This window comes from Poecile atricapillus, chromosome 4 (assembly GCF_030490865.1).
Source record: "Poecile atricapillus isolate bPoeAtr1 chromosome 4, bPoeAtr1.hap1, whole genome shotgun sequence".
NCBI lineage: Eukaryota > Metazoa > Chordata > Aves > Passeriformes > Paridae > Poecile > Poecile atricapillus.
Genome location: NC_081252.1, coordinates 74,624,273 through 74,650,318, shown reverse-complemented (window position 1 = coordinate 74,650,318; position 26,046 = coordinate 74,624,273). Strand labels below are relative to the sequence as shown.

Below are 26,046 nucleotides of genomic sequence, written 5' to 3'. Positions count from 1 at the left end.
AGAACTGTAATTTCCCCCTGAGGAATCCCAAATTCCCCAGATTTGGTTGGAATATTTCTTGGATCTATGGAATACCTCATGGTGATCGTGGTGTCTCCTCAGCTCTGGATATCCTGGTCCCAAAGGCCGGATTCTTCTGCCAGATCTGCTCCCTCTTCTACGCCGACGAACCCTCCATGATCAACCACTGCAGGACCTCCCTGCACCGGCAAAACATGGAGGTACCGCCCTGGAAAATGGGAATATCCCCCCAAAATCCTTGGATTCCAGAATTCCCTGGGTGTTCAGCTTGGATGGGGTGTGGGAATGTGGAATGTTTTCATTCCCTGCCCAGGTTGTTGGGAATTCTGATGGGTGAGGTTCGGCCGCGTTCCAATCGGGAGATTCCCGTGTCAAAGGGAGGCAAATTTGGGGGGTTTGATGGGATAAATCCCACCTTGGAGGAGCTGAGTGGACCTTCCCAGCTGTTCCTGGTTCAGTTTTATTTGGGAATAATCCTGGAAAATCCCTGCAGCGCCAACTCTTCTCCCTTTTCCACAGAAATTCATGGCCAAACAGCAGGATAACGACGGGGAGGAGCCGAGCTCCAGGTGATGGAACTTGCCCAGGAACGAAACTTCGGGGCCAGTCAGTTCTGTGTGTTTGGATTTCATTTGGGGTCGGGAAGGAACATCCATGGTGGAAAAAAAAAAATTGGAGTCGGGAAAAGACTAAACCCAAAGCAGGAGAGGGTTGGATTTGTGTCTCCAATCATCCCAACGTGGGAAGAGACTGCTGTGGGCCAGGAAATAAATGTTCTCTCTGTATAGTTACCCCAGGGATTGAGTTTGGGGTCATTCCGTGGGGTTTGGAGACTCTGGATGACGCTGGAGATCCGGGAGATCGATGGAGAGAGCCATGGGAAGGGTCCAGAGCTCCAGGAGAGGCTGAGGGAGCTGGGGAAGGGGCTCAGCCTGGAGAAAATGAGGCTCAGGGGGGAAACTTCTGGCTCTGGAAAACTCCCTGGATTCTTGGAGCCAGGTGGGAGCTGGGATCTGCTCCCAGGGAACGGCCTCGAGCTGTGCCAGGTTGGATTTTGGGAGAATTCCGTTTTGGAAAGGGCTGTCCAGCCCTGGCAGGGGTGGGGTCCCCATCCCTGGGGGGATTTCACACCCTGTGGCACTTGGGGACATGGACACTGCTGACCTGGCCACAGCTGGACTCGATGGTCTCAAGGGATTTTTCCCAATTCCATAATTCCATGAATCCCTGCCCTCAACACAAACAATTCCATGAATCCCAACCTGCCCCCAGCCCTCTCAGTTCCACACTTGGTGACATTCCAAACTTGGGGACCTCTCTGGAGCACTCAGCCCCTCCTGGGCCTCAGCAGCAGCCGACAGAAGATCCACGGGAATTCCTTTCATTCCTTTCATTCTTTTTCCCGGAGTTTGGGGCACCCTCTGCCTTTTTGGGAATTCAGCCAGGTGGGTCGGAAGGGGAAACTCGGAATAACTCTGGGAATGCCGAAGTTTTCTGGGATCAGGGACCGGAGAGCGGCCGTGGGTGTGGGAAAGGTGCCCCTGGCACTGATGGGGTGGGCAGGGATGTGCCCCCTGCTCCCTTGGGCACAGCTCCTGGTCAGGAAAGTCATTCCCACCAGGACATCTCCTGGTGGATTAAATCTTCCCATTGGGACAGAGTTTTGTATCCATTGGTTTTCCCTTCCCATTCTTGGTGTCTCTTGGCTTTTCCCTGGGATGGGTCTTGGTTGATGGGTTCTTCCAAGTGAGACATCTTCTGGTTGATGGGTTCTTCCACGTGGGACATCTCCTGGTTGATGGATTTTTCCCATTTGAACATCTCTTGGTTGATGGATTCTTCCATATGGAACATCTCGTCGTTCATGGGTTCTTCCACATGGAATGTCTCTGGGTTGATGGATTTTTCCACATGGAACATCTCCTGGTGGATTAAATCTTCCCATTGGGACATCCCGTGGTTGATGGGTTCTTCCACAAGGAATGTCTCCTGGTTGATGGATTCTTCCATGTGAGACATCTCCTGGTTGATGGATTTTTCCCATTGGAACATCTCTTGGTTGATGGGTTCTTCCAAGTGGAACATCTCCTGGTTGATGGGTTCTTCCAAGTGGAACATCTCCTGGTTGATGGATTCTTCCATGTGGAGCATCTCCTGGTTGATGAGATCTTCCCATTGGGACATCTCCTGGTTGATGGATTTTTCCATGTGGAACATCTCCTGGTTGATGGATTCTTCCACATGGAACATCTCCTGATGGATTAAATCTTCCCATTGGGACAGAGTTTTGTATCCCTTGACATTCCCTTGGCGCTGCTCTGGGTGTCTCTTGGTGTCACCTTGGCACGGATCTTGGTCAGTGAATTCTTCTGTTTGGGATCTCTCCTGGTTGATGGATTCTTCCACATGGGACATCTCCTGGTTGATGGATTTTTCCCATTGGAACATCTCTTGGTTGATGGGTTCTTCCATGTGGAACATCTCCTGGTTGATGGATCCTTCCATGTGGAACATCTCCTGGTTGATGGATCCTTCCATGTGGAACATCTCCTGGTTGATGGATTTTTCCCATTGGAACATCTCTTGGTTGATGGGTTCTTCTACATGGAATGTTTCTTGGTTGATGGATTCTTCCACGTGAGACATCTCCTGGTTGATGGGTTCTTCTATGTGGAACATCTCGTGGTTGATGAGATCTTCCCATTGGGACATCTCGTGGTTAATGGGTTCTTCCATGTGGAACATCTCCTGGTTGATGGGTTCCACATAGAACGTCTCTTGGTTGATGGATTTTTCCATGTGGAACATCTCATGGTTGATGGGTTCTTCCATGTGGAACATCTCGTGGTTGATGGATTTTTCCATGTGGAATATCTCCTGGTTGATGGATTTTTCCCATTGGAACATCTCCTGGTTGATGGATTTTTCCCATTGGAACATCTCCTGGTTGATGGATTCTTCCACATGGAATGTCTCTTGGTTGATGGATTCTCCCATGTGAGACATCTCCTGGTTGATGAGATCTTCCCACTGGGACATCTCCTGGTTGATGGGTTCTTCCATGTGGAACATCTCCTGGTTGATGGATTTTTCCCATTCGAACATCTCGTGGTTGATGGATTTTTCCATGTGGAACATCTTGTGGTTGATGGGTTCTTCCACATGGGACATCTCCTGGTTGATGGGTTCTTCCATGTGGAACATCTCGTGGTTGATGGATTCTTCCATGTGGAACATCTCGTGGTTGATGGATTCTTCCATGTGGAACATCTCCTGGTTGATGGGTTCTTCCACAAGGAACATCTCGTGGTTGATGAGCTCTTCCCATTGGGACACACTTTTGTATCCATTGACTTCCCGTGGGCTCGGCCTTTGGGATGTTCCGGCTTTCCCTGGGGCAGGGTGGTGTTCCCAATGGGACATCCCTTGGCTGAGGAGATCTTCCCGTAGGGACAGATCTTTGTGTCCCTTGGATGCCCCCTGGCACAACTCTTGGGATCCACTGGATTCCCCTTGGCACAACTCCGGGGATCTGCTGGATTCCCCATTGCACAACCATTGGGATCCACTGGATTCCCCATGGCACCACTCTTGAGATCTGTTGGATTCTCCTTGGCACCATTCCTGGGATCCACTGTGTTCCCCTTGGCAGAACTCTTGGAATCCGTTGGATTCCTTATGGCAGTGCTCTTGGGATCTCTTGGATTCCCCATGGCACAACTCTTGGGATCTCTTGGCTCCGCTCTTGGGATCCTCTGGATTGCCCTTGGCTCCGCTCTTGGTTGGCGAATCCTTCCCGCTGGGACAGATCCTCGCACCCGTTGCCTTTCCCCTGGTGCAGCTCCCGGTGCCTCCCGGTTTTCCCTTGGTGCAGCTCCCGGTGTCTCCCGGTTTTCCCCTGGTGCAGCTCCCTCTCCATGAACTCTTCCACCTGGGACATCTCCTGGGAGATCAGCTCCAGCCATCGGGACAGGTCTCTGGATCCATGGATTTCCCCCTGGCTCATCCCTTGGGATCTCTCTGCGTTTCCTCGGGATCCCTGTGGATCTCTTCCTTGGCACAGCCCTCGGGAAGCTCAGAATTCCCACTTTTCCTGCTCCAACATCCCCTGTCCCTCCCGGGAGCGGAGCCTCCGCAGCCCTGGGGCCGGCCGGGAGTTGGGATTCGGCTTCTCCAGAGGGATCCGGGAGCTGCTGCTGTCCTGGGAACGGCCCTGAAGCCTTTGGGATCACAGCGGGATCGGGGCACGCGTCACAACGGGACATCCCAGCGCCCCAACAACCACAGCACCCTCTGGAACCCTCTGGAACCTTCTGGAACCTTCTGGAACCTTGTGGATGTGCAGCCCCGGGGAGGAGGATGAGGGTGAAATCCCAGACACGGCCCTGGCGGGGAGGTTTCCCGGCAGGATTCCTGCCTGGAAAAGCCACGGCGCCTTTAAGGCATCACCAAGCGGGATTTGGCGGCCGCACCAGGAAATTCCCGACATCCCGGGAAGCGCTGAGGCAGCCGAATCCAGAATCTGGGGGCTGGAAGAGTGCCAGGAACACTTGGGAATTCTCCAAACCTCGAAAGTGCCGTGACGTGGAGCCGCTCCTCCTGGAGCCTCTCCAGAGCCTCGACGGAACAAAAACCTTCCCAGCATCCAGCCCTTGGAATCGCTGGATTCCCTGGGAATCGGGCAGGGAATGCTCCGTCCCCGCTGCCGGGGGATGGTGAAGGAGCATCCCAGGGTGATGCGGATCCAAAGGATCCCGGAGCAGCTCCAGAGCCACAGGGACCCGTCCCTCTCCTTGCGGAGGGAGCAGGGATGAGGACAAGGGACAGGGATGGCTCCGGCGCCTGCGGGAGATCCCAATAAAAGCAGGGAAAGCCGAGCCGGGAATGTTTTGTTCGGGGTGGAAAAGGAGCGCGGGTGAGACCCCGCGCAGGGCTGGGGGAGAAGCGGGACCCAGAGCCCCGCACCCGCACCCGGAGCCGCTCCCGGGGCACCCCCGAGAGGGGTCGGGGCCGGGGGCCGCCCCTCGCAGCCGGCTTCGGCCCCGCTCCCCCCGCAGCGGCGGCTCCGGGACCTCCCGGGTCCCCGGGCTCGGCCGGAGCTGCCGCCGCTCCGCCGGTCCCTCCCCGACAGCGGGGACACAGCGGGGGGACAGCGGGACACGGGGATGGGACAGGGGGACACGGTGGGGACACGGTGGGGACACCGGGCAGGGCCCGCAGGTGAGCGGGCGGGAGCCGGTGGCCCCCGTTGGAGGTGACACGGGGGTCCCGTGATGCGGGGAGAGGAACCGGGGCCGTTTCACGGAGTCCCGGGCAGGGCCCGGCCGGGGGTCCCGGGCAGGGGGAGGGCAGGAAGCGGCCGGGGGTCCCGGGCAGGAGGCGGGAGGAGGTCCCGGGCAGGGGGAGGGCAAGAGGAGGGCAGGAAGTGGGAGAGGGTCCCGGGCAGGAAGCGGGAGAGGGACACGGGCAGGGGTCCCGGGCAGGAAGCGGGAGGGGGTCCCGGTCAGGGGGAGGGCAGGAAGCGGCCGGGGGTCCCGGGCAGGCGGGGAAGGGGCGGAGGGAGGGGGCGGGAGGGGCCGGGAGCGGGTCCAGGAGCGAGCAGGGACCGGCAGGGAGCGGCAGGACCGTGGCCATGGCGGGTTTCCCCCTCGCCCCGCTGCTGCTCCTGCTCCTCCTGCTGGGCCCCCCGGCGCCCCCCGCCCGCGCCGCGCCCCCCCAGCCCGCCCGGCCCCGCTCCACCGGGCTGGGCACGGCCAGCGGGACCCCCAAAACCAGCGGGGTGTCCCCCAGAAACCGCAGCACCACGGGAACCCCCAAAACCAAGAGCATGGCCGGGGGAGCCCCTAAAAGCAGCGAGACGCCCAACTGGAAAGGCAGCGCGACCGTGAGCCCCCCGAGGGACAACGCGGAGAGACCCCCGAGGGGAAACACAGAGAGACCCCCGAAGGGAAACACGGAGAGACCCCCGAAGGGAAACACAGCCGGACCCCCGAAGGAAAGCACAGCCGGACCCCCGAAGGGAAGCACGGAGAGACCCCCGAGGGAAAACGCGGAGAGACCCCCGAAGGGAAGCACAGCCGGACCCCCGAAGGGAAGCACGGAGAAGCCCCCGAAGGGAAGCACCGAGGGACCCCCGAAGGGAAGCACAGCCGGACCCCCGAAGGGAAGCACCGAGGGACCCCCGAAGGGAAGCACAGCCGGACCCCCGAAGGGAAGCACAGCCGGACCCCCGAAGGGAAGCACAGCCGGACCCCCGAGGGGCAGCACCGAGGGACCCCCGAAGGGAAGCACCGAGGGACCCCCGAAGGGAAGCACAGCCGGACCCCCGAAGGGAAGCACAGCCGGACCCCCGAAGGGAAGCACCGAGGGACCCCCGAAGGGAAGCACAGCCGGACCCCCGAGGGGCAGCACCGAGGGACCCCCGAAGGGAAGCACGGAGAAGCCCCCGAGGGGCAGCGCGGCCCCGCCGCTCCCCCCCAGCCCCGGCTCCCCCCGGCTGCGGGACCCCGCGGGCACAGGTAGGAGCGGGGAGAGGCTCGGAGGGTAAAGGGGGGGTTCCATCGGGGGATTTTGGGGTGCCGGGGGCTGGAGGGATTCCCTGACACCCCCGTGTCCCCCCCGGCAGCCGCAGCGCCCACGGTGGCGGTGCTGAGGAAGACGGTGGTGAGGAAGAAGAAGGTGCTGAGGAGGAAGAAGGTGCTGAGGAAGAAGCCGGAGGCTCCGGAGGCTCCGCAGGAACCGCGTACGAGCGCTGGGGGAGGGTGGCCCGGGCACCTGGGGGCACCTGGGGGCACCTGGGAGTACCTGAGGGTATCTGGGGGGCATCTGGGGGCATCTGGGGGCACCTGGGGGCATCTGGGGGCACCTGGGAGTACCTGGGGGTACTTGGGGAGCACCTGAGGGGTACCTGGGGGATACCTCGGGGTACCTGGGGGGCACTTGGGGGTACCTGGGGGCACCTGGAGGTACCTGGGGGAACTTGGGGGCATCTGGGGGAACCTAAGGGGTACCTGGGGGCATCTGGGGGTACGGGGGGGGATACCTGGGGGGATACCTGGGGGGCACTTGGGGGTACCTGGGGGCACTTGGGGGTACCTGGGGATACCTGGAGGTACCTGGGGGGCACCTGAGGGGTATCTGGAGGGTACCTGGGGGAACTTGGGGGGCACTGGAGGGTACCTGGGGGGCATCTAGGGGTACCTGGTGGCACCTGGAGGTACCTTGGGGAACTTGGGGGGAACCTAAGGGCAACCTGGAAGTACTGGGGGCACCTGGGGGCACCTGGAGGTACCTGGGGGGCACCTGGGGGCATCTGGGGGTATCTGGGGATACCTGGGGGGCACCGGAGAGTACTGGGGGGTACCTGGGGGCATCTAGGGGTACCTGGGGGGCACCTGGGGACATCTGGGGGTACCTGGGGGGCACCTGGGGACATCTGGGGATACCTGGGGGCAGCTGGTGGTACCTGGGGACATCTGGGGGTATCTGGGGGTACCTGGGGGGCACCTGGTGGTACCTGGGGGAACTTGGGGGGCACTGGAGGGTACCTGGGGGTACCTGGGGGGACATCTGGGGGGTACCTGGGGGCATCTGGGGGTAACTGGGGGGCACATTGGGGTATCTGGGGGCATCTGGAGGTACCTGGAGGTACCTGGAGGTACCTGGGGGCCACCTGGGGGAGCTTGGGGGGTGCCTGAGGGGCACCTGGGGGCACCTGGGGTTACCTGGGTGCACCTGGGGGTACTTGGGGAAGCACCGGGGGGCATCTGGGGGTACCTGGGGGGGCACTTGGGAGGTACCTGGGGAGTATCTGGGCGTACCTGGGGGTATCTGGGGGGCACCTGGAGGTACCTGGAAGTACCTGGGGGGTACCTGGGGTTACCTGGGTGCACCTGGGGGTACTTGGGGAGCACCGGGGGGCATCTGGGGGTACCTGGGGGGTATCTGGGTGTACCTGGGGGTATCTGGGAGGTACCTGGAAGTACCTGGGGGGCACCTGGGGGGCACCTGGGGGGTACCTGGCAGTACCTGGGGGCATCTGGGGGTACTGGGGGGCATCTGGGGGTACCTGGGGGGTACCTGGGGGCATCTGGGGGTACCTGGGGGCACCTGGGGGTACCTGGGGGTCCCGGTGTGAGCCCCGGGTGTCCCCTGGGTGTCCCCAGCGTGTCCCCCCCTGGGGCTGGAGTCCCTGCGGGTGCTGGACTCGCAGCTCCGGGCGTCCAGCCACAAACGGCTCGGGCTGGGAGCTCACCGCGCCCGCCTCAACATCCAGGTACTGCAGGGGTTAATTGGGCTGGGTTAATTGGGCTGGGTTAATTGGGTTGGGGTTAATTGTATTGGGGGGTAATTGTATTTGGGTGAATTGTTTTGGGGTTAATTTGGTTTGGTTAATTATGGCAGGGTTAATTGTGTTTGGGTTAATTGTGTTTGGGTTAATTGTGTTGGGTTAATTGTGTTTGGGTTAATTGTGTTGGAGTTAATTGTGTTAGTCATTAACTGTGTTTGGGTTAATTGTGCTGGGGTTAATCCTGTTGGGGGTTAATTGTGTTGGGGGTTAATTGTGTTGGGGGTTAATTATGGCAGGGTTAATTATGGCAGGGTTAATTGTGTTTGGGTTAATTGTATTGGGTTAATTAGTGCTGGGTTAATTAAGTTGGGTTAACTGTGTTGGGGGTTAATTGTGTTGGGGGTTAATTGTGTTGGGTTAATTGTGTTGGGGGTTAATTGTGTTGGGTTAATTGGGTTGGGGTTAATTGTGCTGGGTTAATTGTGCTGGGTTAATTGTGTTTAGGTTAAGTGTGCTGGAGTTAATTGTGTTAGTCATTAACTGTGTTTGGGTTAATTGTGTTTGGGTTAATTATGGCAGGGTTAACTGTGTTGGGTTAATTTTGTTTGGGTTAATTATGGCAGGGTTAATTGTGTTTGGGTTAATTGTGTTGGGTTAATTGTGTTTGGGTTAATTGTATTGGATTAATTGTGCTGGGTTAATTGTGTTTGGGTTAATTATGGCAGGGTTAATTGTGTTGGGGGTTAATTGTGTTTGGGTTAATTATGGCAGGGTTAATTGTGTTGGGGGTTAATTGTGTTGGGGTTAATTATGGCAGGGTTAATTGTGTTTGGGTTAATTGTGTTTGGGTTAATTGTGTTGGGGTTAATTATGGCAGGGTTAACTGTGTTGGGTTAATTAGTGCTGGGTTAATTGTGTTTGGGTTAATTGTGTTGGGGGTTAATTATGGCAGGGTTAACTGTGTTTGGGTTAACTGTGTTGTGTTAACTGTGCTGGGTTAATTAGTGCTGGGTTAATTGTGTTGGGGGTTAATTGTGTTGGGTTAATTATGGCAGGGTTAACTGTGTTTGGGTTAACTGTGTTGTGTTAACTGTGCTGGGTTAATTAGTGCCGGGTTAATTAGGGCAGATGAGTTAATTGTTCCCCCGTCAGTCGGGTCTCTCGGATGGCGATCCCTTCGATGGCGGTTGGTGCGCGGCGCGCGAGGACACGGAGCAGTGGCTGCAGGTGGACGCTGGTGGCACCACGCGCTTCACCGGCATCGTCACCCAGGGGCTCAACTCCATCTGGACGTGAGGGGGGACCTGGGGACATCTGGGGACATCTGGGGACATCTGGGGACATCTGGGGACACGCTGGGGACATCTGGGGACATCTGGGGACACGCTGGGGACACGCTGGGGACATCTGGGGACATCTGGGGACATCTGGGGACAGGCTGGGGACATCTGGGGACATCTGGGGACATCTGGGGACAGCCTGGGGACAGCCTGGGGACATCTGGGGACAGGCTGGGGACATCTGGGGACAGCCTGGGGACATGCTGGGGACATTTGGGGACAGGCTGGGGACATCTGGGGACACACTGGGGACACACTGGGGATATCTGGGGACATTTGGGGCCATTTGGGGACGCGATGGGGACATTTGGAGACAGGCTGGGGATATTTGGGGACACGCTGGGGACATTTGGGGACACTTGGGGACATCTGGGGACAGCCTGGGGACATTTGGGGACACCTGGGGACATTTGGGGACATTTGGGGACATTTGGGGACATTTGGGGACACTTGGGGACATTTGGGGATAGCCTGGGGACATTTGGGGACGGGCTGGGGACACGCTGGGGACAGTTGGGGACACTTGGGGACATTTGGGGACGGGCTGGGGACACTTGGGGACACTTGGGGACACTTGGGGACATTTGGGGACACCTGGGGACACTTGGGGACATTTGGGGACATTTGGGGACCCCCGAGCCTCTCCCCGCTCTCTGTGCCCCACAGCTACGAGGGGGTGACGTCCTACAAGGTGCAGGTCAGCAACGACTCGCACACCTGGAGAGCCAGCCTCAACGGCAGCCAGGAGGCGGTGGGTGATCCACTGGGGGCCTTAATTAGCTTCATTAGCTTCATTAGCTTCATTAGGTTAATTGTGTTGGGGGTTAATTGTGTTTGGGGTAATTGCATTGGGGGTTAATTGTGTTGGGGGTTAATTATGCCATCAACATGGTCGGTGCCCAACGGGGGGACACTGATCAACTGTGTGGAGTTAATTAGGTTAATTAGCTTAATTAGGTTAATTGTATTGCGGGTTAATTGTGTTGGGGGTTAATCATGCCAGGGTTAATTGTGTTGGGGGTTAATTGTGTTGGGGGTTAATTATGCCATCAATGGCACCCAAGAGGTGGTGGGTGCCCAACGGGGGGACACTGATCAACTGGGAGGGGTTCATTAGCTTAATTAGCTTAATTAGGTTAATTGTGTTGGGGGCTATTCATGCCAGGGTTAATTGTGTTGGGGGTTAATTATGCCAGGGTTAATTGCGTTGGGGGTTAATTATGCCAGGGTTAATTGTGTTGGGGGTTAATTGTGTTGGGGGTTAATTGTGTTGGGGGTTAATTATTCCATCAACAGCACCCAAGAGGTGGTGGGTGCCCAACGGGGGGACACTGATCAACTGGGAGGGGTTCATTAGGTTAATTAGCTTAATTAGGTTAATTGTGTTGGGGGTTAATTATGCCAGGGTTAATTGTGTTGGGGGTTAATTATGCCAGGGTTAATTGCGTTGGGGGTTAATTATGCCATCAACGGCAGCCAAGAGGTGGTGGGTGACCAATGGGGGGACACTGATCAACTGGGGGGGTTAATTAGGTTAATTAGCTTAATTAGGTTAATTGTGTTGGGGGCTAATTGCATTGGGGGTTAATTATGGCAGGATTAATTGTGTTGGGGGTTAATTATGCCAGGGTTAATTGCGTTGGGGGTTAATTGTGTTGGAGGTTAATTATGGCAGGATTAATTGTGTTGGGGGTTAATTATGCCAGGGTTAATTGTGTTGGGGGTTAATTATGCCAGGGTTAATTGTGTTGGGGGTTAATTATGCCAGGGTTAATTGTGTTGGGGGTTAATTGCGTTGGGGGTTAATTATGCCAGGGTTAATTGTGTTGGGGGTTAATTATTCCATCAATGACACCCAAGAGGTGGTGGGTGCCCAACGGGGGGACACTGATCAACTGGGAGGGGTTCATTAGCTTAATTAGGTTAATTAGGTGGGGGGTTAATTGTGACAGGTGGATGGCGATGCCAGAGGAGGTTAATTGGGGGGGGGGTTAATTATAGTGGGGTTAATTGTTTTGGGGTTAATTGTGGCAGGTGAGTTTGGGGGTCCCTGTGCTCAGTGGATTTGGGGTCTCTGATCAGTGGATTTGGGGTCTCTGTGCTCAGTGGATTTGGGGTCTCTGTGCTCAGTGGATTTGGGGTCTCTGTGCTCAGTGGATTTGGGGTCCCTGTGATCAGTGGATTTGGGGTCTCTGATCAGTGGATTTGGGGTCTCTGATCAGTGGGTTTGGGGTCTCTGTGCTCGGTGGATTTGGGGTCCCTGTGCTCAGTGGATTTGGGGTCCCTGTGCTCAGTGGATTTGGGGTCTCTGATCAGTGGATTTGGGGTCTCTGTGATCAGTGGATTTGGGGTCCCTGTGCTCAGTGGATTTGGGGTCTCTGATCAGTGGATTTGGGGTCTCTGATCAGTGGATTTGGGGTCTCTGTGCTCAGTGGATTTGGGGTCCCCGTGCTGAGGGTGGATTTGGGGTCTCTGTGATCAGTGGATTTGGGGTCCCCATGCTGAGGGTGGATTTGGGGGTTCCTGTCCCATGGGCAGATTTGGGGTCCCTGTGTCAGCGCCGTGCTGGGACAGATTTGGGGTCCTCCTACCAGTGGTGGATTTGGGGGTCCTCGTGTCAGGGCTGTATCAGGATCAGGTTTGGGGTTCTCTGTGCCAGAACTGAATTTGGGGTCCCTGTGCTCAGCGGATTTGGGGTCTCTGATCAGTGGATTTGGGGTCTCTGTGATCAGTGGATTTGGGGTCCCCGTGCTGAGGGTGGATTTGGGGTCTCTGATCAGTGGATTTGGGGTCTCTGATCAGTGGATTTGGGGTCCCTGTGCTCAGTGGATTTGGGGTCCCTGTGCTCAGTGGATTTGGGGTCTCTGATCAGTGGATTTGGGGTCTCTGATCAGTGGATTTGGGGTCCCTGTGATCAGTGGATTTGGGGTCTCTGTGCTCAGTGGATTTGGGGTCCCTGTGATCAGTGGATTTGGGGTCTCTGATCAGTGGATTTGGAGTCCCTGTGCTCAGTGGATTTGGGGTCTCTGATCAGTGGATTTGGGGTCCCTGTGATCAGTGGATTTGGGGTCTCTGATCAGTGGATTTGGGGTCTCTGATCAGTGGATTTGGGGTCTCTGTGCTCAGTGGATTTGGGGTCTCTGATCAGTGGATTTGGGGTCTCTGTGATCAGTGGATTTGGGGTCCCCCATGCTGAAGGTGGATTTGGGGGGTTCCTGTCCCATGGGCAGATTTGGGGTCCCCGTGTCAGGGCTGTATCAGGATCAGGTTTGGGGATCTCCATGCCAGGGGAGGATTTTGGGGTCCCGCTGCCTGACCCATGCCAGGAACAGATTTGGGGCTCCCTCTGCCCACCTGAGCTCCACCCCCGGCCCTGCTGCTCCTCCTTAAGGGCTGGAGGGGACCGGACCCCGGTGTCCCCCCGGTGTCCCCCGTGTCCCCCCTGACCCCGGTGTCCCCCGGTGTCCCCCGGTGTCCCCGCAGGTGTTTCCCGGGAACAAAGACCCCGAGACGCCGGTGCTGAACCTGCTGCCGTCTCCCCTCGTGGGCCGATTCCTGCGCATCAACCCCCAGAGTTGGTTCCCCAACGGCACCATCTGCCTGCGGGCCGAGGTGCTGGGCTGTCCCCTGCCCGGTGAGTGTCCCCTGCGCCTGTCCCCGGCTGTCCCCTGCCCCGTGGGGACCCTCTGGGTGTCCCCTGTCCCGTGGGGACCCTCTGGGTGTCCCCGGCTGTCCCCTGCCCCGTGGGGACCCTCTGGGTGTCCCCTGCCCCGTGGGGACCCTCTGGGTGTCCCCGGCTGTCCCCTGCCCCATGGGGAACCTCTGGGTGTCCCCTGCCCTGTGGGGACCCTCTGGGTGTCCCCAGCTGTCCCCTGCCCCGTGGGGACCCTCTGGGTGTCCCCGGCTGTCCCGTGGGGACCCTCTGGGTGTCCCCTGCCCCGTGGGGACCCTCTGGGTGTCCCCTGCCCCGTGGGGACCCTCTGGGTGTCCCCTGCCCCATGGGGACCCTCTGGGTGTCCCCTGCCCCGGGGGGACCCTCTGGGTGTCCCCAGCTGTCCCGTGGGGACCCTTTGGGTGTCCCCCCGTGTCCCCTCGATGTCCTCCCGTGTCCCCTCGATGTCCTCCCGTGTCCCCTCGATGTCCCCTCGTGTCCCCCCGCTGTCCCCCGCTGTCCCTCGCTGTCCCTCGGTGTCCCCTCGCTGTCCCTCGCTGTCCCCTCGCTGTCCCCTCGATGTCCTCCCATATCCCCCCGTGTCCCCTCGCTGTCCCTCGATGTCCCCTCGCTGTCCCCTCGCTGTCCCCTCGATGTCCCCTCGCTGTCCCTCGCTGTCCCCTCGATGTCCCCTCGATGTCCCCCGTGTCCCCGCAGACCCCAGCGATTCCCGCTCCCCGCAGCCCCCGCCCGAAGCTCAGCTGGATTTCCGCCACCACAACTACAAGGAGATGAAAAAGGTGCCACCTCCGTGTCCCTGCGAGGCGGGGGAGGGGACTGTGCCACCTCAGGGTGTCCCCGGGGTGTCCCTGACGCTGTCGCCACCCGCAGCTGATGAGGAGGGTGAGCGAGGAGTGCCCGGACATCACCCGCGTGTACAGCATCGGGCAGAGCTCCCGCGGGCTGCGCCTGCTCGCCATGGAGATCTCGGACAACCCCGGGCAGCACGAGCTCGGTGGGTGGCGGAGGGGACAGCTGGGGACAGCCGGGGACAGCTGGGGTGGGACAGCTGGGGACAGCTGGGGACAGCTGGGGACAGCTGGGGACAGCCGGGGTCAGCCGGGGTGGGACAGCTGGGGACAGCTGGGGACAGCTGGGGTGGGACAGCTGGGGACAGCTGGGGACAGCCGGGGACAGCTGGGGTGGGACAGCTAGGGACAGCCGGGGACAGCTGGGGACAGCTGGGGACAGCTGGGGTGGGACAGTCACGGGGGTTGGGGACAGTCACAGGGATTGGGGACAGTCATGGGGGCTGGGGACAGTCCCAGGGGTTGGGGACAGTCACAGGGATTGGGGACAGTCCCGGGGGTTGGGGACAGTCACAGGGGTGGGGACAGTCACAGGGGTTGGGGACAGTCATGGGGGCTGGGGACAGTCCCGGGGGTTGGGGACAGTCACCAAGGATGCCCTGGCTGGCTCGGGGGGGGTGACTGGGCCACCCAGCCTGGCACAGGATGGGGACAGAGCGGCTGCAGATGCCCAGGATGGAGCTGGGGACACGGGGACACCCAAACTGAGCGGGACAGGGACACCCAGAGTGGGGACAGGGACAGCCAGGATGGGACAGGGACAACCAGGATGGTGACAGGGACACAGGGACACCCAGGACGGTGACAGGGACACAGGGACACCCAGGGTGGGGACAGGGACGCCCAGGACGGTGACAGGGACACAGGGACACCCAGGATGGAGACAGGGACACCCAGGATGGGGACAGGGACACTGAGGGTGAGGACAGGGACACAGAAACACCCAGAATAGGGACAGGGACAGCCAGGATGGGGATAAGGACAGAGGGACACCCAGGATGGTGACAGGGACACAGGGACACCGAGGGTGGGGACAGGGACACAGGAACACCCAGGATGGTGACAGGGACACAGGAACACCCAGACAGCTGCCACGAGGACAGCGACAGCCACCAAAACCCCTCCAGCCACATCTCCACCCCCGACAGGAGAACCGGAATTCCGCTACGTGGCCGGGATGCACGGGAACGAGGTTCTGGGCCGGGAGCTGCTGCTGAACCTGATGGAATTCCTGTGCCGGGAATTCCGGCTGGGCAACCCCCGCGTGGTGCAGCTGGTGACGGACACGCGCATCCACCTGCTGCCCTCCATGAACCCCGACGGATACGAGACCGCCTACAAGCTGGTACGGTCGGTGTCACCCGGTGTGGTGTTGGTGTCACCCAGTGTAGTGTGTCACCCGGTGTGTCACCCAGTGTAGTGTCAGTGTCACCCAGTGCGGTGCCGGCGTCACCCAGTGCGGTGCTGGTGTCACCCGGTGCAGTGTTGGTGTCACCCGGTGTCACCCGGCGCAATGTCGGTGTCACCCAGCGCGGTGCTGGTGTCACCCAGTGCAGTGCTGGTGTCACCCAGTGCAGTGCTGGTGTCACCCAGCGCGGTGTCGGTGTCACCCAGCGCGGTGTCGGTGTCACCTGTTGTGGTGCCGGTGTCACCCGGCGCGGTGTTGGCGTCGCCTGTCACGGTGCTGGTCTCACCCGGCACGGTGTCGGTGTCACCCGGTCTGGTGCCGGCGTCACTCGGTGCGGTGTCGGCGTCACCCGGTGCAGTGTTGGTGTCACCCAGTGCGGTGTCGGTGTCACCCAGTGCGGTGTTGGTGTCACCCAGTGCAGTGTCGGTGTCACCCGGTGTCACCCGGCGCAATGTCGGTGTCACCCGGCGCGGTGCCGGTGTCACCCAGTGCCGTGCCAGCGTCACCCGTCGCAGTGCCGGTGTCACCCAGTGCGGTGCTGGCGTCACCCGGCGCGGTGCTGGTGTCACCAGTGCGGTGTCACCCGGCACGGTGCCAGTGTTGCCCGGCATGGTGTCGGTGTCACCCAGTGCAATGTTGGTGTCACCCAGTGCGCTGCTGGCGTCACCCGGCACGGTGCCAGTGTCACCCAGCACAGTGCCGGCGTCACCTGGCGCGGTGTCAGTGTCCCCCGGTGTCACCCGGCGCTGGCGGTGACGGCCGCGGTGCCGCCGGCAGGGCTCGGAGCTGGTGGGATGGGCCATGGGCCGCTGGACGTACGAGGGCATCGATCTCAACCACAACTTTGCCGATCTGAACACGGCGCTCTGGGACGCCGAGGACAACGATTTGGTGCCTCACCGGTTTCCCAACCATTACATCCCCATCCCGGAGTATTACACCTTCGCCAACGCCACGGTGAGAGGGCAAAAATGGCCAAAAAACACAAAAATGGTCTGATTGTCCTGGGGGGGGGATGTGGTGAGACCCCAAAACTGCCCAGCCTATCACAGAGGAGCTGTGGTGGACCAAAAGCCACCTGGGCTGTGTCGGTGTCACAGTGAGACCCCAGAATCCTCCCATCGTGTGTCAGTGTCACAGTGAGACCCCAAAACCACCCCAAAATCCTCCCATTGTGTGTCAATGTCACAGTGAGACCCCAAAACTACCCCAAAACCACCCCAAAATCCTCCTATCGTGTGTCAGTGTCACAGTGAGACCCCAAAACCACCCCAAAATCCTCCCATTGTGTGTCAATGTCACAGTGAACCCCCAAAACTACCCCAAAATCTTCCCATCCTGTGCCAGTGTCACAGCGAGACCCAAAACCACCCCAAAACCACCCCAAAATCCTCCCATCGTGTTCTGATGTTACAGTGAACCCCCAAAACCACCCCAAAATCTTCCCATCGTGTGCCAGTGTCACAGTGAGACCCCAAAACGACCCCAAAACCACCCCAAAATCCTCCCACTGTGTGTCAGTGTCACAGTGAACCCCCAAAACCACCCCAAAACCCTCCCATAGTGTGTCGGTGTCACAGTGAGCCCTCAAAACCACCCCAAAATCCTCCCATCATGTGCCAGTGTCACAGTGAGCCCCCAAAACCCTCCCATTGTGTGTCGGTGTCACAGTGAACCCCCAAAACTACCCCAAAATCTTCCCAGCGTGTGCCAGTGTCACAGTGAGACCCAAAACCACCCCAAAACTACCCCAAAATCCTCCCATCGTGTTCTGATGTTACAGTGAACCCCCAAAACCACCCCAAAACCTTCCCATCGTGTGCCAGTGTCACAGTGAGCCCCCAAAACCACCCCAAAACCACCCCAAAATCCTCCGATCATGTGCCAGTGTGACAGTGAGACCCCAAAACCACCCCAAAACCTTCCCATCCTGTGCCAGTGTCACAGTGAGACCCCAAAACCACCCCAAAATCCTCCCATCCTGTGCCAGTGTCACAGCAAGACCCAAAACCACCTGATAGTCCCTCTGAGAGCCCCTCAAAACCTCCCCAAAGTCCCTCTGAAACCCCCCAAACCCCTCCCCTCTGTCCCTGCGTGTCCCCCCAGGTGGCCGCAGAGACGCGTGCGGTGATCTCATGGATGCAGCAGTACCCAAAACCCCTCAAAGTCCCCCCAAAACCCCTCTGTAACCCCCAAACCCCCTCTGTAACCCCCAAACCCCCTCTGTCACCCCCAAACCCCCCAGGTGGCCGCAGAGATGCGGGCGGTGATCTTGTGGATGCAGCGGTACCCAAAACCCCTCAAAGTCCCCCCAAAACCTCTCTGTAACCCCCCAAAACCCCTCTGTAACCCCCCAAAACCCCTCTGTAACCCCCCAAACCCCTCTGTCACCCCCAAACCCCTCTGTCACCCCCAAACCCCCCAGGTGGCTGCCGAGATGCGGGCGGTGATCTCATGGATGCAGGGTTACCCAAAACCCCTCAGTAACCCCAAAACCCCCCAAAACCCCTCTGTAACCCCCCCAAAACCCCTCTGTAACCCCCCAAAACTCCTCTGTAACCCCCCAAAACCCCCAAACCCCATCTCCATGTCCCCCCAGGTTGCCGCCGAGACGCGTGCGGTGATCTCGTGGATGCAGCGTTACCCAAAACCCCCCAAAGTCACCCCAAAACCCCCCAAAACCCCTCTGTAACCCCCCAAACCCCTCTGTAACCCCCCAAAACCCCTCTGTAACCCCCCAAACCCCTCTGTAACCCCCCAAAACCCCTCTGTAACCCCCCAAACCCCTCTGTAACCCCCCAAAACCCCTCTGTAACTCCCCAAACCCCTCTGTAACCCCCCAAAACCCCTCTGTAACTCCCCAAACCCCTCTGTAACCCCCCAAAACCCCTCTGTCACCCCCAAACCCCTCTGTAACCCCCCAAAACCCCTCTGTCACCCCCAAACCCCGCAGGTGGCGGCCGAGACGCGTGCGGTGATCTCGTGGATGCAGCGCTACCCAAAACCCCCCGAAGTCACCCCCAAACCCCTCTGTAACCCCCAAACCCCTCTGTAACCCCCCAAAACCCTCTGTAACCCCAAACCCCTCTGTCACCCCCAAATCCCATCTCCATGTCCCCCCAGGTTGCCGCCGAGATGCGTGCAGTGATCTCGTGGATGCAGTGTTACCCAAAACCCCTCTGTAACCCCCAAACCCCTCTGTAACCCCCCAAAACCCCTCTGTAACCCCCAAAACCCCTCTGTAACCCCCCAAAACCCCTCTGTAATCCCCCAAAACCCCTCTGTCACCCCCAAACCCCGCAGGTTGCCGCCGAGACGCGTGCGGTGATCTCGTGGATGCAGCGGTACCCGTTCGTGCTCAGCGCCAATCTGCACGGAGGGGAGCTGGTGGTCACGTACCCGTTCGACATGAGCCGAACCCCCTGGCTGGCCCAGGAGCTCACCCCGACACCGGACGATGCCGTGTTCCGCTGGCTCGCCACCGTCTACGCCAGCGCCAACCCCGCCATGGCCAACGGCAACAACCGCAGGTGCCACCACGAGGATTTCACCCGCTTCGGTAACGGGGAAAGGAGATTCCAAGTGATTTTATTTTATTTTATTTTATTTTATTTTATTTTATTTTATTTTATTTTATTTTATTTTATTTTATTTTATTTTATCTTCTTTTATTTTATTTTATCTTCTTTTATTTTATTTTATCTTTTATTTTATTTTATTTTATGTTATTTTATTTTATGTTATTTTACTTTATTTTATTTTACTTTATTTTATTTTATCTTCTTTTATTTTATTTTATTTTATTTTGTTTTATTTTATCTTTTTATTTCTCTTTTCTTTTCTTTTCTTTTCTTTTCTTTTCTTTTCTTTTCTTTTCTTTTCCTTTCTTTTCTTCTTTTCTTTTCTTTTCTTTTCTCTTTCTTTTCTTTTCCCTTGTTTTCTTTTCTTTTATTTATTTATTTATTTATTTATTTATTTATTTTATGTGATTTATTTTTTTTTTATCTTATATGGTTTATATTTAGGTTTTATGTATTAAAAAATAAATAAATACATAATATATATATAAAATATATAAATATATAAAAAAAATATATAATATATATATAATATAAATAAAATATATAATACATATAATATATAATACAAATATTATATAAATATATAATATATATTATATAATAATGATATATAAATAGTATATAATAATTTAAATAATAAAATTTATTGTATATAAATATATATAATATAACATAATTTTTATATGAATATTTATATATACACATATAAATATTATCTAATATTTGTAATATATAATAATTATAAATATAATTTATTATATATAAATATATATGTATTATAATATATATTTATATGTATTTTTATATAAACATATAAATATTATGTAATATTTATTATATATAATAATTTTAAATAATAAAATTAATATAATATAATATAATATAATATAATATAATATAATATAATATAATATAATATAATATAACATTTATTATATACAAATAAGATAATTAAAATAATTATAAATAATATATAATAATTATAGAAAATAGAATATAATTCTATATTATATATAAATATATATTATATTGTGTATTATATATAATTATATTATATGCAAAATAAATATATAAAGTAAATATAAAGTGTATATATATAAATACACAATACATATATAAAATATATAGATAATATGTATAAACTATAAAAATAAATAGAAAATAATATATAATATATAGAAAATAGATAAAATATAATATATATAAAATATATATAATATATATAAAAACATATAAAATAGATATAAAATATCTATACTATAATATATAATATAAAATATAATATTTTATAATAAACCCCTCAAAGTCCCCCCAAAACCCTTCAGTCAAAATATATATATATGTATTTTATTTTATTAATCGTCCTTTATCCATATTGATCTTTATTTCTCTTTATTTATCTTCATTTTATATATTTTTTCATTTTACATTTTATATTATTAATTAATTAAATATATTTTGTTTAGTTTTTCACTCACCCCCTTCCCAATAGATCAATTTTCTTGGCGCCGCTGGGTTTTAAGCCGAAAATATAATATAATATAATATAATATAATATAATATAATATAATATAATATAATATAATATAATATAATATAATATAATATAATATAATATAATATAATATAATATAATATAATATAATATAATATAATATAATATAATATAATGTAATATAATGTAATATAATGTAATATAATGTAATATAATATAATATAATATAATGTAATGTAATGTAATGTGATATAATGTAATGTGATATAATGCAGTGTGATGTAATGTGATATTATATGATAATAAATATAATACAATATAATACAATATAATACAATATAATACAATATAATACATTATATTATATTATATTATATTATATTATATTATATTATATTATATTATATTATATTATATTATATTATATTATATTATATTATATTATATTATATTATATTATATTATATTATATTATATTATATTTATACATTTCTACCAGGTAACATCATCAACGGAGCCCAGTGGCACACAGTGGCTGGCAGTGAGTAAGGGGAGAGGGGAAAGGGTTTGGATTTTTTGGGGTTGAGGTTTTTGAGGTTTAAATGAGGGAGAATTGAATTTTAAAGGTGTTGGGAGGGGAGTGGGTTATTGGGTGTGGGTTATCGGGGTGGGTTATCGGGATGGGTTATCGGGGTGGGTTATCAGGGTGGGTTATTGGGGTGGGTTATCGGGGTGGGTTATCGGGGTGGGTTATCGGGGTGGGTTATGGGGGTGGGTTATGGGGGTGGGTTATCAGGGTGGGTTATCGGGGTGGGTTATCAGGGTGGATTATTGGGCGTGGGTTATGGGGGTGGGTTATGGGGGTGGGTTATCAGGGTGGGTTATCGGGGTGGGTTATTGGGGTGGGTTATCAGGGTGGGTTATCGGGGTGGGTTATTGGTGTGGATTAATGAGGGTGGATTATTGGGTGTGGGTTATCGGGATGGGTTATCGGGGTGGGTTATCGGAGTGGGTTATTGGGTGTGGGTTATTGGGGTGGGTTATTGGGTGTGGGTTATCGGGGTGGGTTATCAGGGTGGGTTATAGGGGTGGGTTATCGGGGTGGGTTATCGGGGTGGGTTATCGGGATGGGTTATCGGGGTGGGTTATCGGGGTGGGTTATTGGGGTGGGTTATTGGGTGTGGGTTATTGGGGTGGGTTATCAGGGTGGGTTATTGGAATAGGTTATCACATGTGGGTTAATGAGGGCGGATTTTTGGGTGTGGGTTATTGGGGTGGGTTATTGGGTGTGGGTTATTGGGTGTGGGTTATTGGGGTGGGTTATTGGGGTGGGTTATAGGGGCTGGGTTATCGGGGTGGGTTATCGGGGTGGGTTATCAAGGTGGGCTACTTGGGGTTATTGAGATGGGTTATCGGGGTGGGTTATTGTTGTGGATTAATGAGGGTGGATTATTGGGGGTGGGTTATCGGGGTGGGTTATCAGGATGGGTTATCGGGGGTGGGTTATCGGGGTGGGTTATCTGGGTGGATTATTGGGGGTGGGTTATTGGGTGTGGGTTATCGGGGTGGGTTATCGGGGTGAGTTATCGAGGTGGGTTATTGGGGTGGGTTATCAGGGTGGGTTATCAGGGTGGGTTATCGGGGTGGGTTATCGGGGTGGGTTATCAGGGTGGGTTATTGGGTGTGGGTTATCGGGGTGGGTTATCGGGGTGGGTTATTGGGTGTGGGTTATTGGGTGTGGGTTATCGGGGTGGGTTATTGGGTGTGGGTTATTGGGTGTGGGTTATCGGGGTGGGTTATCGGGGTGGGTTATCGGGGTGGGTTATCAGGGTGGGTTATCGGGGTGGGTTATCGGGGTGGGTTATCAGGGTGGGTTATCGGGGTGGGTTATCGGGGTGGGTTATCGGGGTGGGTTATCGGGGTGGGTTATTGGGTGTGGGTTATTGGAGCTGGGTTTCTGGGGGTGGAGTTGTCTCCCAATGAGGTGCACACGCTTCATCACAGCTTTGTTTGGGTTTAATTATCTTTAGTTATATTTATTTATCTTTATTTTATTTTTTATCTCTTTCTTTATTAAGATAGAAGACATTTAGATTTTAAAATCCTAGAATTTAAATATAAACTTAACATAATCATCCAAATAAACATAAAAAACCCTAAAATTTCACGGTAAAAATTTTACTTTTTTCTCTATTTCTGCCCCCCTTTGCCGGGCAGGTATGAACGATTTCAGTTACCTGCACACCAACTGCTTCGAGATCACCGTGGAGCTTTCCTGCGACAAATTCCCGCACGCGTCCGAGCTGCCCCACGAGTGGGACAACAACCGCGAGTCTCTGCTGCTCTTCATGGAGCAGGTGGGGCACCCCCGGGGGGCTTGGGGGGCTCCCGGGGGGATCGGGGGGCACCCAGGGGGCTCGGGGGGCACCCGAGGGTTGGGGATGTGGTGCAGGGGGCACCGAAGGCACCCCAGGGATGTTTGTGAGGAGGGTGATGGGACAATGAGGGCACTGGGGAAGGGGGTCCAGGATGGGGGATTTAGGGGGATTTGGGGGATATGGGGACACTGTGGGGGTCTGGGGGTGCTGGGACAATGGGGACACTGGGGGGAGGGTCTGGGGTCATGGGGACAATGGGGGCACTGTGGGGGTCTGGGGACATGGGGACAATGGGGACGTCTGGGGGTGGTGGGAATGGGGGCACTGGGGAAGGGGGGTCAAGGATGGGGGATTTGGGATATGGGGACACTGGGGACACTGGGAGGGGTCTGGGGTCATGGGGACAATGGGGACACTGGGGACACCGGGGGGGTCTGAGGTCATGGGGACAATGGGGACACTGGGGACACTGGGAGGGGTCTGGGGTCATGGGGACAATGGGGTCACAGGCAGGTCAGGGTCAGGGAAACCCCAGGGGTTCTCCATAAGCCTTTTGGGGTGGGACAGGCCGGGGACACTGCAGGGAGGACACGGGCAGGGTGACAGCAGGGTGACAGCGGGACACAGCTGTCCCCAAAGGCTGCGGGTGGCACTGGGACAGGGGAGGGGACACAGCTGTGCCACCGTCCCAACCCCCTCCAGGTGCACCGTGGCATCAAGGGCGTGGTTCAGGACGATGACACCGAGCAGGGCATCCCCAACGCCATCATCTCCGTGGATGGCATCAACCACGACGTCCGCACCGGTACCGGGACACAACCGGGACACAACCGGGACACCGGGACACCGGGAAACTGGGAAACTGGGAAACTGGGAAACCGGGACACCGGGATGGCTTTGGGGTGGGAGTGGAAATGGGATTGGGAATGAAGGTGGGATAGGGCCAGGGATGGAATGGGAATGGGGTGACAGATGGGGACAGGGAAAGGAATGAGATGGGATCTGGGAATGGGATTGGGAATTGCGGGTGGGGATGGAAATAGGATTAGACTGGGAAAGGGGACAGGGACAGGAATGGGACTGTGGATACAAAAGGGATGGGGATGGAAGTGGGATGGGACTGGCAATGGAAGCAGAGTCAGACTGGGAATGGGAACGGGATTGGGGCTGGGAATGGGTTTGGGGCTGGGAATGAGGAACGGGATTGGGGCTGGGAATGGGATTGGGGCTGGGAATGGAATTGGGGCTGGGAACGGGATTGGGGCTGGGGACGAGGACAGGAACGGGGTGGGGATGGCAGCAGGGACAGGGATGGCGACAGGAGGTGACAGCCGCCCCCGCCGCAGCCTCGGGCGGTGACTACTGGCGGCTGCTGAACCCGGGCGAGTACGAGGTGACGGCGCGGGCCGAGGGCTACGAGGCGGCCACGCGGCCGTGCCGGGTCTACTTCGAGAACGTTCCCACCCCGTGCAGCTTCCGCCTGGCGCGGGCGAGGAGCCGCCACCGGCCCGGGGGGACCCGCCCGGGCCCCGACCCGGCCCTGCGGCTGCAGCGGCTGCGCCTCCGCCGCCTGCGAGCCCACGGCCGCGGGCACTGAGCGGGGGGTCCCGGGACCGCGGGGAGCGAGCGGGGGGTTCCGGGGAGTGAGCGGGGGGGTCCCGGGGAGTGAGCGGGGGGTCCCGGGGCCGCGGGCTCGGCCGGGGGACCGCGCTGGAACGGCGCCCAGTAAAGTTTGGCTGCGCTGCCGCTGCGACTCTGCGGGTGTGGAGCGGCAGAGGGTCCGGGAACAGGAATGGGACCGGGACCGGGAATGGGACCGGGAATGGGAATGGGAATGGGACCGGGAACAGCACCGGGAACAGGAATGGGACCGGGAACAGGAATGGGACCAGGAACGGGAATGGGAACGCGAACGCGAATGGGAACGGGAATGGGAATGGGAACGGGAATGGGACCGGGTCCGGGACCGGGACCGGGGCTCGATCCTGCCCCAGACCCTCGCGTGGGAACTCGGCGAGGCCACGCCCCTCCTGAGACCATGCCCCCTTCCGTGGGCACAAATGGGCCCTGCTCCTAAGCCACGCCCACTAAACCACGCCCCCTCCCCGTCTCAATTGCTCCCCACGGCCCCGCCCCTTCCGCCCCGTCCCCATTGGATCACGTGGCTCCGCCCTCGACGCGCATGTGAGCGCTGTCCCGCCCCTCTCCTCAGCTCTGGGCTCCTATTGGCTGATAGCGGCGGTAGGGGCGGGGCGGGGCGGCTGCGGGGGCCAATAGGGTGCGAGATTCGTCTGTGGCGCGAAGGGGGCGGGGCTGGGGGGACGCTGAGGGGATACCGGGGGGACCCTGAGGGGATACCGGGGGGACCCTGAGGGGATACCGGGGGGACCCTGAGGGGATACCGGGGGGACCCTGAGGGGACACCGGGGGGACACTGAGGTGATACCGGGGGGACACTGAGGGGACCCTGAGGGGACACTGAGGGGGCTCGGGGGACACCGGGGGGACACTGAGGGGACACCGGGGCCGTTCCCACGGGGACAATGGGGGCCTGCAGCGTGGGGCGGCCGGACAGTGCCGGTGCCACCGGGACGGTCCGGGGGCTGCCGGGGGGTCTGTGAGTTTCTGGGGACATCACGGGGACAATGGGGTGGTCCTGGGGCCGTGAGGGGGCACTGGGGGGTGTTGGGATTTTGGGGACACCGAGAGAGGGGCTGGGGGCTGCGGGGGGGGGGGGGGTCAGAGGACCCGGGCACCCCCTGGAGCCCCCGGAACACGGGGGACAGCGGCACGGAGCACCCCGAGTCCCGAGCGGAGCCGGGGGGGCGCTGGGGGGGTCCGCAGGGTCCAAAAATGGGGTGACCCCCCCCATAACCCCCCCGGCGGCCCTACCAGGGTGAGGGGGCTGTGCCCCGCTCGGCCCTGAGGTCACCATGTCCCCCCTGGGGGTGGGGGGTCCCCAAGGAGGCTCAAGGGACTCTCCCGTCCCTGCGCCCCCTCCCCAAATAAAGG

The 26,046-nt window shown here is 55.9% G+C and overlaps 2 protein-coding genes across 8 annotated transcripts in view; both read left to right on the top strand.

Moving 5' to 3' along the window:
- ZNF638 (zinc finger protein 638) overlaps nucleotides 1-817 on the top strand; it is a 59,387-nt gene extending 58,570 nt beyond the window's left edge. For all 7 annotated transcript variants that reach the window (XM_058837221.1, XM_058837225.1, XM_058837224.1 and 4 more), the window contains 2 exons: nucleotides 103-221; nucleotides 541-817. In XM_058837221.1, the coding sequence (XP_058693204.1) occupies nucleotides 103-221; nucleotides 541-594 (173 nt within the window). In that variant the 3' untranslated portion in view covers nucleotides 595-817. The remainder of the gene's footprint in view (nucleotides 1-102; nucleotides 222-540) is intronic.
- A 5,031-nt stretch (nucleotides 818-5,848) lies between these two features.
- CPXM1 (carboxypeptidase X, M14 family member 1) lies at nucleotides 5,849-25,327 on the top strand. Its single transcript, XM_058838858.1, has 15 exons — nucleotides 5,849-6,539; nucleotides 6,647-6,763; nucleotides 8,187-8,296; nucleotides 9,464-9,603; nucleotides 10,318-10,402; nucleotides 13,135-13,285; nucleotides 14,021-14,103; nucleotides 14,195-14,318; nucleotides 15,321-15,517; nucleotides 16,358-16,537; nucleotides 18,884-19,139; nucleotides 21,156-21,197; nucleotides 22,874-23,013; nucleotides 23,737-23,839; nucleotides 24,381-25,327. The coding sequence occupies exons 1-15, from the start codon at nucleotides 5,849-5,851 to the stop codon at nucleotides 24,629-24,631; spliced, it is 2,670 nt and encodes an 889-aa protein (XP_058694841.1). The 3' UTR covers nucleotides 24,632-25,327.
- Nucleotides 25,328-26,046: the final 719 nt, after the last annotated feature.

What these genes read in the sequence shown, in the direction of transcription:
- CPXM1 (XM_058838858.1), top strand. Translation starts at nt 5,849, where the DNA reads ATGGCCGGGGGAGCCCCTAAAAGCAGCGAGACGCCCAACTGGAAAGGC. An exon ending in CGAGGATTTCACCCGCTTCG is followed by an intron (nt 19,140 to 21,155) that starts GTAACGGGGAAA and finishes CATTTCTACCAG; the next exon opens with GTAACATCATCAACGGAGCC. An exon ending in CAACCACGACGTCCGCACCG is followed by an intron (nt 23,840 to 24,380) that starts GTACCGGGACAC and finishes CCCCCGCCGCAG; the next exon opens with CCTCGGGCGGTGACTACTGG.